The following is a 13,815-nucleotide window of genomic DNA, read 5'->3' as shown; positions in this document are numbered from 1 at the left end:
CAACATGATCTTTCAGTGCTCTGCAGGGTTGTAGTATACGTCAAAGCATGCGGTTGGAGAGAGGGCGACTGTGTGCGCGATCCGGTTAGGCAAGCTTCCACAATGATGTGACAATGCCGCCATGGACGTGCTCACATACAGGTACATGCCTATTGATTATTTTTGCTCCGTATCATACATCATACGCCTCGTCTACACACTCGTAGTGCCGCCTCACTGGCAACGTATCTCGACGCTGCAGAGCGGGATATCGCCGAAGCTACTCCGCAAAGCCGTTTACTACACCTCCTGCACCTGGGTGTTGACGGTCAGGAACCCCACCAACGGTCACAATGGCTGAGCCATTGCAAGGCACTGTCATTGACAAGGATGCTACTCCTGCATCCGAGAAGGCTGATGCGGTCTCTGTTGCTCCTCCAGAGAGCCCAGGCTCAGTCTGGACACGCCGCATCATCATACTGGCCTTCTGGGCTGTCGTAGCGACCTTGGGTTTGCCTCACTGGATATGGACTACTTCGATATACCGCGCGGAACTACCTGCGGAACAGATGACTCGGTGGTCAGAAGGCCATGTATGTTTACACTGGCCCATCAAAGTAAGGATGCATGCTGACCCTTTTAGCAGGCGTGCGACCTCAAGTATCCGATTCATGTAGCCTTGGAGACGGGATCATTGCCACTTGACCAGTTGAAGGCTATTGCCGAGAAAACCGAAAATACATTGAATCTGGACAATGGCCAATCTCTGTTCTCTTTTCAGATTTCTGCTCTGGACGACCACCACAACGCCACCCATGAGCGTGCTCTCACGGCGTCAATGCAGCAGCAATCCACAAGCAAAGCGCCTTCTGCCAATCTGCTTTCTATGACCCCAACGCTTGAATTAACCCACGGACCTATGGACTCAATAGGAACCGACAATCTTGTCGCCTTTCTGGTCAATGAGCTGCAGCAGATCTTCAAGGACGAACAAGCATCCATCACCTATTTGCTCCGTCACAGTCCATTTCATGCAGCAAGTAAAGGATTCAACCTCGGAACAGAGGCTACGAAGGCAATCGAGAAACGCACGACTCGCGCTTTCAAGTACTCATCAACGTACCATGTCACATTCTCGCTTTTTGCAGCCTCAGCATCTCCCTCAGCATGGGACATCGAAGAAGCGCTCCGGCAATACATCAAACCGCTTCTGCGCCAACTGTCGACCGTGAGCGACTTCCAAATTGACACTCAAGTCCAGCTCTTCGCTTCATTCTCCCCCTCCATCGCTGGACCACAGTACGACGAAGCGACCAACTCGTACAAGCTCTTGCAATCAGATCTGAGCGGCTTCATCAACGCCGCCGAATGGCCATTGAGCCCCAGCATAGGGTCCGGACCGACACTTAACATGGTCCTATACATTCCCGGCCCAGGCCAAACACCACTCCTACTCGAGACAGGCGGCAACAGCTGGACTATCCCGCAATGGGGCGGCGTCCAGATCCTCAACCCAAGCGAGAAACAAGCAGGCCGCCTGACGACCTCAGACCTCGAACCAGTCATGCTCACGTTCGCCGACCAGCTTATCTCCCTACTCGGCGTGCCAAACTCCCCGCCCTCGCTAGCCATGCGCATCGCAAGTCTGAAACGTGAGCGCGCCACCTCCCTCATCCTCTCCGCCTCCTCCACTCTCGGCGCTCTCAATCGCCTGACCCGCAAACTCGAGTCCATCGCCATCCCGCCCTCCGTCGCCACCTCGGTCGACGAGACGATCAGCCACCTCGAGCAAGCGTGCAGCAACCTGCGCGAGGGCCGGTACCAGCTGGCGTTCGAGAACGCGCGCACGGCGGAGGCGGAGGCGGAGAAGGCGTTCTTCGAGCCCTCCATGGTCGGGCAGGTGTACTTCCCGGACGAGCACAAGGTCGCGGTGTACGTGCCTTTGCTGGGCCCGATGGCGGTGCCGATGATCATGTCAGCGCTGAAGGAGCTGAAGAGCTTTAGGCAGGCTAAGGTTAAGACTTCGTAGATTTATAATCATGTTTCCCCTTGGACCTATCTCAGTCTGCAAAGCACGGGAAAACGTGCGAGCAAGCCGTGAAACATGTCGTGATGGCAGTCGACTGTATTCCAGAGCATTGAAGGACGCCTATCGCCCCATCACCACACGGCCAAGAAGCACGGCAAGCAGTGAAGACATGATCATCTGGAAGAGGCTAAATCAATGGTATAATAGTACAGCACCTGCCAAATAGCTACTTAAGCCTCGCTGATGGCTTGGTAAGTTTTCTAAAGTCCCCCAGTTTTTGTTTGATGAAACGTTCCGTGATCGCTATACCTCGCTCCCGAAGATGCCCGCTGTCAGCCGAAAACACCGCAAAGCACGTAATTCAATTCGCAGATGTTTTTGGTCTTTTCGTGATCTTTTTTCTTGTGTTCTTGGATTTGCCTCTAATCGTAGCGAGGCCCATCGTCGCCGCCAGGGGTTTCGGCAGTGTACGGAGTCTCAGGGTAGCCGCTTCCCTTGTACACACCGGGAGTCGGCTGGTCGCCATAGGCCCCGGGCGTGGGTGCGGAGTTGGCGAAGCCAGGAGTGGGAGCGTCAAGTCCGCCGCCGTAGGCAGGGGTTCTGCCGCCGCTGGGCTGGTGTGCTGGTGTGCGGCCGCCGCTGGGGTTCCAGGCAGATTGCTGAGACATGTGTTAGCTTGCAGTCTAGATTGATCACTCATGGTTCACTTACACCACCGCCGCCGCCGCCGCCCCAGACGCTGCCTCCGCCATAGCTCGTGCCACCTCCGTAGCTAGTGCCACCTCCGTAACTCGTCTGGCCGCCATATGCCGTCGCACCGCCGAAGCCACCTCCGTAGGAAGTACCCCCGCCGTAAGCGGGCGTGCGCGCTCCAGCGTCCGCCTTCCATGCAGGCGTTCTGCTGCCACCGCCCATAGCATAAGAGGGGGTGCGCGAACCCGCAGGAGCGGCGCCGAAGCCGCGGCCGGGAGTCTGTCCGCCGGAGCGCATAGCTCCAGGCGGCATGCCCGGAGGTCTCGATCCACCACCAGAGGCCTTGCCGTCGCCGATGACCGCGCCGGTGTTGGGGTCGATGATGTTCAGCTTGTCCCTGGGGATCAGCGCCTTCTTATTCTTCGCGTGTAATTCCACGGTTGCGATGACATCAGTCGTGTCCTTAACCAGACCGATCATGCCCTTCTGCGGGCCGAGCTTGATACGCACGGTTTTGCCTATGAGCCTGTCACGACCTTTCTGCATGGGCGGCGGCATCGCTGGGGCGTTCGCTGCAGGGCCGCCCTTCTTCATCGCTGGGTTCATGCCAGAGAGGTCCGCGCCAGGCCTGTTGGACCGGCCGCCCTTAGCGGCCACCGTGATGATGTTGCTGCTTCTCGACACCCAGATACCAGCGTTCTCCTGACGTTCGCGGTTGCGAGCGAAGGCAAAGTTGCGGTGCAGGTGGATGACATGACCGACTTTCTGCTCGCCACCATACTCCTTGATCTGATCATCGTGCTTGATCTCGTTGCCGTCGCGATCCGTAGCAATGGCGTTTTGGCGACGCTCAATCTTGGTGGAGATGTTGCTAGGAAGCATCTGGCGCACCGCACCGTTCTGATCAAGAACACGGACACTCTCCCGGTCAACCTTGACCACACAGCCCACCGTGGACGCATCGATTTGAACAAGATCAAAAAGAGAGTAGGGCGTTGTGCCGATGGTGCCGCCAGAGTCCGACGCCTCGCGGAGATCCTTGCTGAAGACGATGACTTCTTGCTGATTCGAGTCGGTCAAGATAGTCACCTTATCGTCTCTGATGCGGACAACCATGCCGACCTCGTCTTGGAATTTGCTGCCTCCGATGACCTTCACATGGTCACCCTCTTGGAACTTCTTGCGCAGATCTTGCACGGGCGCTTCGATAGTCTGTCCGCGTAGAGGGCCCTCGAGCACACGAATAGAGACAAGGTCACCGTAGACTTTGACGGCGCGACCTCCGACGCCCTTTTGTTCACCGCGGAACAGCTCGACATTGTCGCCAGGCTGGAAGATCGCGCCGGCGTTCGACTTCAGAGTTGCGGCAAGAGCAGTAAGATCAAGACCCTCGCCTCCTTCTTCGGTGCTCGCGGTAAACTTGGTGACTTCCTCGAGTGTCGGGTTGACATCTTCTGTCTGCAAGTTGTTGATCTTGAAAGTGTCCACCAAGAAGCCATTGATGTACTCCTTGCCCTGGTAGTTGAAGTTGTTGTTGCTCAAGCCTTGTACTCTCGAGAGGTATCTGCTGTGCCTCTTCCTGGCCTCAGCTTCGCTGAAGAGCTTCGGAGGAGGGCGTGTGGTTACAGGGCGTTTGCGCTTGTTGCCGTCGAGACCGGGAGCGGCATTGGCGTCCTCTGTCAAACCGTAGTCGAGACGCGGTACAAGCTTCACAGTCATGTTGACATTGTTCGCCTCCACCTCGTCGATTTGTCCAAGGTCGCCAGCGTACAGGCCGCGCTTGATGCGAACGTACATCCCGGGCTCGAGCTGTTTGGTCTTCTTGATGCGAAGGAGGTCCGGCATCTCTTCAAGAGGCAGCATCATAGGCTTAGTGCCGAAGAAAATGTGCGTGATGTTCTCGAGTGCTGGTACGATGTCTTCCTGGCGTCGTGCCTCGACGTACAGGTTGCCGGACATGGCGCCCTCTCTAAAGAAGGCTGAGATAATGCGGAGAGGGTCGCGTGTAGTGGCCCGCTCGAAGATGCGATGTGTGATGTTGACAACAATCTCGCGCTCCTTGCCTGGGCGACACTTCAAGCGCCAGATGCGAGGGTCGTCGATCGTAGGCATCAGGAGCCTTTGGTCTATGATCGCGGCTCCTCCGCCTCCCGCACGGCCCTGGCGACCGTATCTCTCTTTGAGTCTTGCAGCCTCCTCCTCTGCGTCAATGTGCATTTGCATGTCACGTTGGCGGTCAAGCTCGCGGTGCTTGCGGTCATCGCGATCGGCGCCTGGGGGAAGTTCTTGCAAGTCGTCAGGGTGCATCTCCTCACCGGGGAGATCTTCGTCCTCCTCAGGCTCTTCCTCGTCTTCCTCGTCGACCTCAGCTTCGACGTCGATGAACTGGTTGCGCCTCTGCTTCCGCCGGCGTTTGCGCGAGGGTTGACCCTGTAGTATGTTAGCATCCAAAGCCATTTCCCTGCCCAGCTAGTGAATGTACCTCTACATCGTCATCTTCTTCTTCTTCGTCATCTTCCTCATCATCCTCTTCGTCCTCCTCGTCGCCGCCTTCCTCTTCATCCTCGCCCTCATTGTCCTCCGCTTCATCCTTCACATCATCATTGCCGTCCCGATTATCACGACCGCCTCGTGATTGCTGTGCAGGCTCATCATCCTCGTCATCGCCGTTCGTGTCGGGCTTCGCGTCGCCCTCGTCGTCGGAGTTCCTCTCTGGCTCCGGGTTGAAGTCCTCCTCAGAATCGTCGCCAAAGTCCTGGTTCAGAAAGTCTGCTGTAGACATGTTGGCGCGGTGCTGATTGTAACTCCCGTAGATTGCACGCGCGCTAGATGTCCAGCAAGTTGTGTGTGTAGGAGAGGGTGTCGCGGAGGGAGGTAGGGGGGGAGAAGAAACGGAGGTGGTGTTGCGCTGGAATGTTGCGCTCAAAGGCGCTGGTTATACAGCTGCGCGCGACCTGCGGGTGTCCGGGTGAACTTCGGCTTGTGACGCCAGCTGCAACTGGCTTCTCCTCCGTGTCCTCACTCTGAACGCTACTGCGCTGGACACTCCGTTGTTCTCACTTCGTTCAATGAAACGGATTTGCTGTCATGCTGATGATGCTCCCTCGGAAAGTGTGATTTGACCATCTATGTGGTGGCCAGCTCAGATGACTATGACGGAAACCTGTTCGCATGCTCGCTGACATGTGCATCTCATCAATGAAATCGCGGTGACTCTCACTCGGTACCCATAGTCTACGATTATGCTTTTACGCACAATGTCTACTGGCCATATTGCATTCACTCAGTGAAATCATGTTATCTTTGCAGGGCTTAGTGAACCATGCTGTGTTCGCAAATGCCTCCGGCGCTGACGCCGTCTCTTTGTTTCATCTGCACAATGTTAGTTCAGTGAAGGCTTCCTAGCTCGTGCTCACGTGGCGCGGAATCGATCCTGTTTCCAATGATTCGTTTATTAATTGCATGTGCCTTAGTTTCGCAGCATTTCTAGCTCGTGGACATCAAGTGTAAGCCTCATAATTTCGCCTTGCCAGATCCCAGACTCTCCCAATCGCTCCTCGAAAACGACTTATATCCCTCCTGCAGGTTCGGCAACCACATAATTTCATCCTCACCGACCTTATCCGGGTCAACACCCTCATCCCTCAGTCCCACCTTCATCTGCTTAGCCGTCCCCGTGATCTCAAGCTCTCCCTGCTTCAACCGCAAGAACAGCGGCACCGCATACTTCGGCAACTGCTTCTTCACATGCGCCGCGAGACTCTGCCGCTGCGCGTCGTCCAGCTTATATCCTTCGCGCAACAAGACTGCCGCACAGCCCGCCCGTCCGTCGTGACCTGGCAATGTGACGCCGTAGACGTTCGCCTCCCTGACGGCCGGGTGCGAGCCCAGGACCTCCGAGACTTCGGCCGTCGACACGTTCTCGCCCTTCCACCTGAAAGTGTCGCCGATGCGGTCGACGAACCACAGGCGCCCTTCGCTGTCTGATCGCAGCAGGTCGCCGGTTCTGTACCACGCGTCGCCCTTCTTCAGCACGTCGCGCAGGATCTTGCTGTTCGTTGCCTTTTCGTTGCCGAGGTAGCCGAGGAATTTGTCCCCGATGGCGTTCGGGTCGAGCTTCGCGACGAACTCGCCGGGCTCGCTGTACGCGGCACGCTTGCAGAGGCCGGTCTTCGGGTCTCGCCAGGGCTGGTCGTTCTCGTGGTCGAATTTGAGCAGCGCCTGGCCCATATTGGTGAGGATTCCGGAAATCAGGTTCGTCCGGCCAATAGCTCCGCGCGAGAAGTCGTTGCGGCTCAAGTTTAGCGTCGCGCCGATACCCTCTGTAGCGCCATACAGTTCGACGATGGTGTCGAGACCGAAGCGGTCTTTGAAGGGCTGCCAGACGTCCTGGCGCAGACCGTTGCCGAAAGCGAGGCGCAGCTTGTGGGCACGGTCGTATGGCGTTGGTGGCGCGACGGTCAGGTATCTGCACATCTCTCCGATGTACTGCATGGCCGTGGCCTCTGTTTCGGTGGCTTGCCGCATGAAAGTGCGAGGGGAGAATTTTGGCCCCATCACGTATGTGCAGCCGACGCCCACACAGGCGCAGACGCAGAGTATCGAGGCAGAGGTATGGTAGAGGGGAAGGGCTGAGAAAAATCGATCGTCGGGACCCAATCGGAGGAGCTTTGGTACTGCTCCTCCTGCGCCTCGGACCTTTTCCCAAGAAACGTGGGCCGCCTTTGGTAGGCCTGTGGTGCCGGAAGTGTAGATCATGACCGCAGAATCCCTGATCTTCCTACCAGAGCGCGCCTCGTTAGGAGCCCTGTAAGGAGTTCTGTTGCGGATATTTTGGTCGGTCTCGTCATCGAGTATGACGGTGCTGATGCCCTTTCCTTCGTTGCCGGAAGATAGCTCCGCTTGTGTCTGGTCGTTCAGAGCATCCTTGATGCTGGAGTCTACGAACAGAACCCGCGCTGTCGAGACCTTCACGCTGTGAACGAAAGCCTTGTCCCTCAGGTTGGAGTTGATGAAGGCCGGCACTGCACCAAGACTCCACAGCGCGTACCACATCCATACGAACTGCGGCTTGTTCGTAAAGTCGATAGCGACCGATTCATTTTTCTCGATCTTGTATTCTTCCCTGAGCCACGCTGCGTACTGGAGTACAATCTCGTATGCCTCTGCGTACGTCCATGCAGTTTTTTTGCTCGGTTCAGAAGCGTCGGGAGGGAGGAGAAGGAATGTTCGGTTGGCGATCTTGGGGTCTTTTGCGTTCGACTCAAACAAGTAAAACAGATTCACTCGGTCTTGTTTCTCGAGGCTAGGTTGGTATCGACTTTGCCCGATCAGTCTGCCAATGAAAGTGAGGTCGCTCAATATGCCGTATTTGGCATTGACGTATGCGCCGATTGAAGCGACGGCTGGCGCCAGCAAGGACACGGGCAGGCCTAAGAAGAGTGAGTCTCTGTGCGATGCGCAACCGGTAATCATGCGAGGGACACACCGGCCATGATGTGCTAATCGTCGCCTGGTCAGAGTTATTACTCGGCTGGTCGGTACCGGAGAGGGAGAGCGAGAGGGAGAGGAAGAGAGGTTGCAGTGTGAGAGGTCAAAGGAGTAACGAGAAGATGCCAGAGGCGGCGTCCATCATTACCTGGTGTCAAGACGCACACGCGCGGCAGGCTCGGAGGTGTATAGGTTCGTGGACTAGCTCGTTAGCCATCGTTAGCGGCATGGATCTTGGGCGCTCCGGGCGAGCTCGTTGGCGTGCGGCGCACAAGATGCCGAGGCTCGCACCCAATACGTCACTGATCGGCGCCGTTTCATCGCGCGGGTCGTGTCTCAAACGTGAGCAGACCCAGGAGCCAGGCCCGCGCTCTCTGTCCGCCACGCGTGGATACCGAAACAGACAAACCCGCCGCCTTCACCGCGGCGTCGTCGACGTCCACACGGTGTTACCATCGACAGCCAGCTGTCATGCGCACCGACGCCGCCGGGGATTTTGTCAGCTGCATGCTCCCAACGTGCTTGGCGCGGTGTAGGACAAGCTCAGGAGCCATAGCCCGCGGGCTCTATAGCGAGTCGCTTATGCGACGTGTAACAGGGTCTGCCTCGGCCTGGTTGTTCAGCCAGGCGACAAGACGACCTCACTTCAATGGAACCTCCGTGTCGATTTCGGTCACCCACGTAGCTTCGGCCAAGGGCTATCGCGGGCAAGGCTCTGAGCTTCTGTCGGCTATCTACGCAACCCCTCTTCGCTATCAGTCTCCACCGCGACAGATACAGACGCATATCAGCATGGGGTACATGTTCCCAGAGTAGGTTTTCTAGCACATACCTAGCAACTGCTGCTGTGCCACGTACTTTCTTTCAGTCTGCTCCAGCTTTGTCTCTATTCAAAAAGACATCCGCGCGGAAAACGCACGACACAGGAAAATGATCAACATCACCAGCAACATGTCGTGGCAGGATATTGCCAATGCAGCCCAAACTCATTTGGCAGACACTCTGTCTTGTGTTGAACCGCGGATACCTGATCCGCCAGCTGACCTGCCTCTCAACGTGATCTCGCTCCCAGCCAAGCTGCTATCGACTGACATCGTACGCATCACTGAGTCTTCGACCGAAGACCTTCTCCATAAGCTGGCCACGGGCAGACTCACAAGCAAGCAAGTCGTAAATGCCTTCCTTCAACGAGCTAGTCTCGCCAGTAAACTCGTCAACTGTATTGCAGAACTGCTTCCACAAAAAGCGCTGGAGAGGGCGACAGAACTCGACAAATACTACGCAAGACATGGAAAACCCATGGGCCCTCTGCATGGCCTACCAATCAGTGTCAAAGAGCACATCGCCATGAAAGGCCAGGACCTCAACGCAGGCTTCGTATCCTGGGTCGGCAACGTCGCGCCAGACGATGGGCTGATTCTGAAGCTACTGTGGAACGCCGGTTGCGTCTTTTATGCCAGAACAACAGAGCCTCAGACGCTTATGCACCTCGAGACATCGAGCAACATTTACGGTGTCACGGTCAATCCCTACAACACCAAGCTCACGTCGGGAGGAAGCAGTGGCGGAGAAGGAGCTCTCCTCGGCATACGCGGCAGCTGCCTGGGCATTGGCACCGACATAGGCGGCTCAATCCGGTCGCCTGCGGCAAACCAAGGTCTGTTCGGTCTTCGCCCGTCGTCTTATCGTCTTCCGCTCGAAGGATTCGCCGCCACCATGTTGGGCGCGGAACACATCGTACCTGTGGTTGGACCGCTCAGTACCAGTCTGGAAGGTGTTAAGATCTTCATGAAAGCGCTCATTGACCAGAAGCCGTGGCTATATGAGCCCATGTTGGTTCCGATGCCCTGGAAGAACAGCGTTACCGAAGGCACTTTGGTAGGTCATTCACTCTATACTATCTGCCAACCAAAATACTGCCCTGACAATTGTTTCGGCTTACCTGATGGCAATCGAGCAACGAAGAAAACTCGCCAGCATCGCTTTCCAGTACTACATCACAAAGCTAACTTCCCCAGCTCCGGACAAACTCCAACACCCGCACCCTCCGCATCGGCATCCTGCGCGACGATGCCATCGTCAAACCGCACCCGCCCATCCTCCGCGCCATGGACAACCTCCTCGCCAAACTCCAATCCAACCCCAACATCACCACAGTCGACTTCCCACCCTACGCCCACGACGAAGCCTGGCGCATCATCAGCAGCCTGTACTTCGCCGATGGCGCCTCGGAAGAGCAGGAAGCCATGGCCGCGTCTTCGGAGCCCCTGAGACCTCTGAGCGAGTTCATTCTCAAGGAGAACAAGAATGTCAAGACGCTTTCTGTGCCCGAAGTCTGGAAGTTGACGTGTGAGCGTGACGCGTACCGCGCGGCGTACGCTCGGCATTGGAACAGTGTTGGGACGGACCTGTCGGGACCTGAAAGCGGAGAGGCGGTGCAGGTGAATTCCCTTGAGAAAGAGAGCGAGATGGTGGATGTGATTCTTTGTCCCGTAGGCCCCGGCTGTGCACCGCCGTTGGATTGTGCCCGGTATTGGGGCTACACGAGCCAGTGGAATCTGCTTGACTATCCGGCGCTCGTGTTCCCTACGGGTCTGGCGTGCAATGCTGGGGATGAGGTCGAGAAGGGCTATGTGCCGAGGAATGAGGACGACAGGTATAATTATGAGCTTTGTAAGTTGGAAACAAGCCAGCCTTTCGAAGGACTTCGTCTAATCATTCTCTTCTCTAGACGACCCGAAGACATATGTCGACGCGCCCATCTCGCTGCAGTTGGTTGGGAGGCGGTATGAGGACGAAAAGCTCATCGAGGCTTTGGAGCTCATCACGGAGGTCGCTGGCCTTCCGTTCAAAGAACCTGCAGCTGGCTCTACCAAGCCACGGTTGTGAAGTCCCCTCCAGTGGAATACGATCGCGCTGTGGCGATCCGCCGAAGAGTTCAATATACCTGTAACGAAATGCTTTCACGAGTATCTAAACACTGAGAAACCCTACTTTTTAACCCAAATCCTACAAACCAAACCAAATCTCTGCCCGCCTCGCAGACAATCAATCACCACCCCGCTGGCTCCCCGCCACCAAGAAAGCCAGCTCCAGCGCCTGCTTCTCATTCAGCCTCGGATCGCAGAACGTCTCGTACCGCTCGCCCAGATCCTCATCCTGCAACCCGACGCTCCCACCCGTGCACTCCGTGACCGCATCGCCCGTGAGCTCCAAATGCACGCCGCCCAGGATCGAGCCGCACTGCTGGTGGATCTTGAGCGCGGAGGAGAGCTCAGCGAGGATGGCGGCGAAGGAGCGCGTCTTGACGCCCGAAGCCGTCGAGCGCGTGTTGCCGTGCATCGGATCGCACTGCCAGACGACGACGTGGCCCGTCGCGCGCACGGCGGCGATGTGCGCCGGCAGCAGCTCCTCGACTTTGCCGGAGCCGTAGCGGGTGATGAGGGTCACTTTGCCGACTTCTTTGCGCGGGTTGACGATGTCGAGGAGTTGGGTTAGGTCGGAGGTGGAGGTCGAGGGGCCCACTTTGATGCCGATCGGGTTCTCGATGCCCCGGAAGTATTCGATGTGGGCGTGGTCGGGCTGTCGCGTGCGGTCGCCGACCCAGAGGAAGTGGGCGCTGGTGTTGTAGTAACCGGACGTTTCCTCTTCGCCTTCGATAGAGGGGTTGAGGAGAGCACCTCCTGTCAGAGGTGAGACTTTGGGCGCCGGGGCTGGTTTGCGGGTTGGAGGGACGTTGCGGTTGGAAGGGTGCTTCAGGTTTCTTGTTAAGGCTTCTTCATATTCTAGAAGCAGGCCTTCATGGCTGGTGAAGAGGTCGATTGCATGAAGAGAGCCCGAAGTATCGGCGCCGATGGTCTTCATGAAGCGCAGAGATTCTCGAATGCTTTCAACGATCGTCGTGTATTTCGCCTGCAGCTCCTGGTCGCCGACATGGCCGAGGTTCCAATCCAACGGGTTGTGCAGGTCCGCAATGCCGGAGGAAATTTGAGCACGAAGGTAGTTCAACGTAGCGGCGGAGTGGAAGTAAGCCTGCACAAGGCGGTCCGGGTCAATGTCTCTCGCGTCTGGTGCAAAGCCGTTCAGGATATCGCCACGGAAGCTCGGCACCTGCTTGCCATCGACAGTCTCCATTGGCGAGCTCCTAGGCTTAGCGTACTGACCCGCCATCCTCGCAATGCGAACGACGGGCTTGTTACCGCCCCAAATGAGCACCAGAGACATCTGAAGTAGCAGCTTGATCTTCGAGTCGATAGCGTTCTCGTTGCAGTAATCGAACAACTCCGCGCAGTCGCCACCTTGAAGCAGGAAAGCTTTGCCTTCCGCCACATCAGCCAGAGAGCGTCTCAGTCGCCAGATCTCAGTAGGCGTCACTATGGGCGGGAGGCGATTGAGCTTGGTGCGAGACTTCTGGACGGCGTTCTCATCTTCGTATTCGACCGGCTGCTTGATGGGACGACTCCTCCAGGAGGAAGGCGTCCATTCCGTGCCGGCATTGGCAGTGGTTCCGTTCATACTGAAACCTTATATGAACCAGATGAAAGAGTTTCCAGATCAGGGCGCGATCGCGAAGTTCTTAACACGCCAGTAATTCCACTTGGCTGAGTCACAGCGGCTGGCTAGGAGGGTCGTGCTGTCCGTATTGCGACTTAGGGTTCGGCCGTCCGAGAGCTTTCGACTCGTCGATTGATGAGAAGATCCTCCAAAATGACACTTTTCGAAATAGCGAGCGGTCAGTCTGGGCGCCAAAATTAGATTTCCTGCATGCGAGCAATCAAGCATTCGGGAGGACGCCCCGCGAAACTCGTGAAGCGAAGCGCTGCCCCGCCGCGAGCGACTCCACAATTTACCTCATCACTGGACGATGCCAACTGCATTCCATCTAGAAACACTACAATTGATCGTGAAAAGCGATACGTTGTGTGAACAAAATTCCTCCATTGACCAAGTATAGTCCTAAACAATGGCCGAGCCCCAACCCCCCGACGTCCACGAAGGCGCCTCGACGCCCACGGGCCCACCAGCCGCCGCGTCCGCCGCCGCCGAAGCAGCAGCCCTGTCCTCGCTCGACAACAAGAAGATGGACGAGCCCGCCGCGGCTCCCAAGAAAGATGTCGACCTCAAAGCTCTCAACGATGCGATGAAAGCGCTGGGCAGCGGCGGCTCTGGGGCTGGCGGCGGGGGCAAGAAAGCTGCGCCCTCGCAGAGCAAAGCTGGAGAGCCGCAGAAGCTGGTCAAGGTTGATGCTGCGGATGTTGGGTTGTTGGTGAGTTTTGAGCTTGTGGGAGCTAGTGAAGTGTTTTGCTAATCCCTCCTTTCAAGGCTGATCAGCTTGATTTGTCGAGGCCGAAGGCCACAGAACTGCTGAGGGCACACGATGCTGATGCGATTCGGGCAATGAAGGCTTGGGTGACTGCGTCGGTGTAGCATCGACTTATTTTTGTGATTCCGCGCTTGCCAATGAGTAATGACAGTCTCACATTGACAAAACGTCCCAAGTTCATCAAAGTAACGGCCGTTCAAAGCTACAGTAACGAAAGACTACGAAAAGCCAAGCTCGTCGCTTGAAGGGTATAGAGGAAAACAGCCCAATCCAATCCAATCAAACCAGACCCAAAATGAAC

The 13,815-nt window shown here is 56.7% G+C and overlaps 6 protein-coding genes across 6 annotated transcripts; 3 read left to right on the top strand and 3 right to left on the bottom strand.

Annotated features, from left to right (window-relative positions):
* The first annotated feature begins 313 nt into the window (after window positions 1-313).
* On the top strand, window positions 314-2,033 carry WHR41_03882 (uncharacterized protein). The gene is made up of 2 exons (XM_069372488.1): window positions 314-572; window positions 626-2,033. Exons 1-2 carry the CDS (start codon window positions 333-335, stop codon window positions 2,006-2,008), a joined length of 1,623 nt encoding a protein of 540 aa, XP_069230542.1. The 5' UTR covers window positions 314-332; the 3' UTR covers window positions 2,009-2,033.
* Window positions 2,034-2,430: 397 nt separating this feature from the next.
* Window positions 2,431-5,681, bottom strand: WHR41_03881 (uncharacterized protein; the record flags this gene model as incomplete). Its single annotated transcript, XM_069372487.1, has 3 exons — window positions 5,184-5,681; window positions 2,720-5,131; window positions 2,431-2,667 (listed from the first exon to the last, which is right to left on the bottom strand). Exons 1-3 carry the CDS (start codon window positions 5,481-5,483, stop codon window positions 2,431-2,433), a joined length of 2,949 nt encoding a protein of 982 aa, XP_069230543.1. The 5' UTR covers window positions 5,484-5,681.
* Window positions 5,682-6,214: 533 nt separating this feature from the next.
* WHR41_03880 (uncharacterized protein) lies at window positions 6,215-8,176 on the bottom strand (the record flags this gene model as incomplete). The annotated part of the gene is made up of 1 exon (XM_069372486.1): window positions 6,215-8,176. One exon carries the CDS (start codon window positions 8,174-8,176, stop codon window positions 6,215-6,217), a length of 1,962 nt encoding a protein of 653 aa, XP_069230544.1.
* Window positions 8,177-8,895: 719 nt separating this feature from the next.
* WHR41_03879 (uncharacterized protein) lies at window positions 8,896-11,243 on the top strand. Its single transcript, XM_069372485.1, has 3 exons — window positions 8,896-10,069; window positions 10,210-10,864; window positions 10,923-11,243. Exons 1-3 carry the CDS (start codon window positions 9,122-9,124, stop codon window positions 11,078-11,080), a joined length of 1,761 nt encoding a protein of 586 aa, XP_069230435.1. The 5' UTR covers window positions 8,896-9,121; the 3' UTR covers window positions 11,081-11,243.
* WHR41_03878 (uncharacterized protein) lies at window positions 11,240-12,706 on the bottom strand (the record flags this gene model as incomplete). Its single annotated transcript, XM_069372484.1, has 1 exon — window positions 11,240-12,706. One exon carries the CDS (start codon window positions 12,704-12,706, stop codon window positions 11,240-11,242), a length of 1,467 nt encoding a protein of 488 aa, XP_069230434.1.
* A 314-nt stretch (window positions 12,707-13,020) lies between these two features.
* Window positions 13,021-13,810, top strand: WHR41_03877 (uncharacterized protein). The gene is made up of 2 exons (XM_069372483.1): window positions 13,021-13,457; window positions 13,514-13,810. The coding sequence occupies exons 1-2, from the start codon at window positions 13,155-13,157 to the stop codon at window positions 13,616-13,618; spliced, it is 408 nt and encodes a 135-aa protein (XP_069230441.1). The 5' UTR covers window positions 13,021-13,154; the 3' UTR covers window positions 13,619-13,810.
* Window positions 13,811-13,815: the final 5 nt, after the last annotated feature.

The sequence above is a fragment of the Cladosporium halotolerans genome (assembly GCF_011745625.1).
Source record: "Cladosporium halotolerans strain TM138-S3 chromosome Unknown Sca10, whole genome shotgun sequence".
NCBI lineage: Eukaryota > Fungi > Ascomycota > Dothideomycetes > Cladosporiales > Cladosporiaceae > Cladosporium > Cladosporium halotolerans.
Note: the sequence above shows the minus strand (reverse complement) of the source record. Positions and strands in the feature narration are given on the sequence as shown.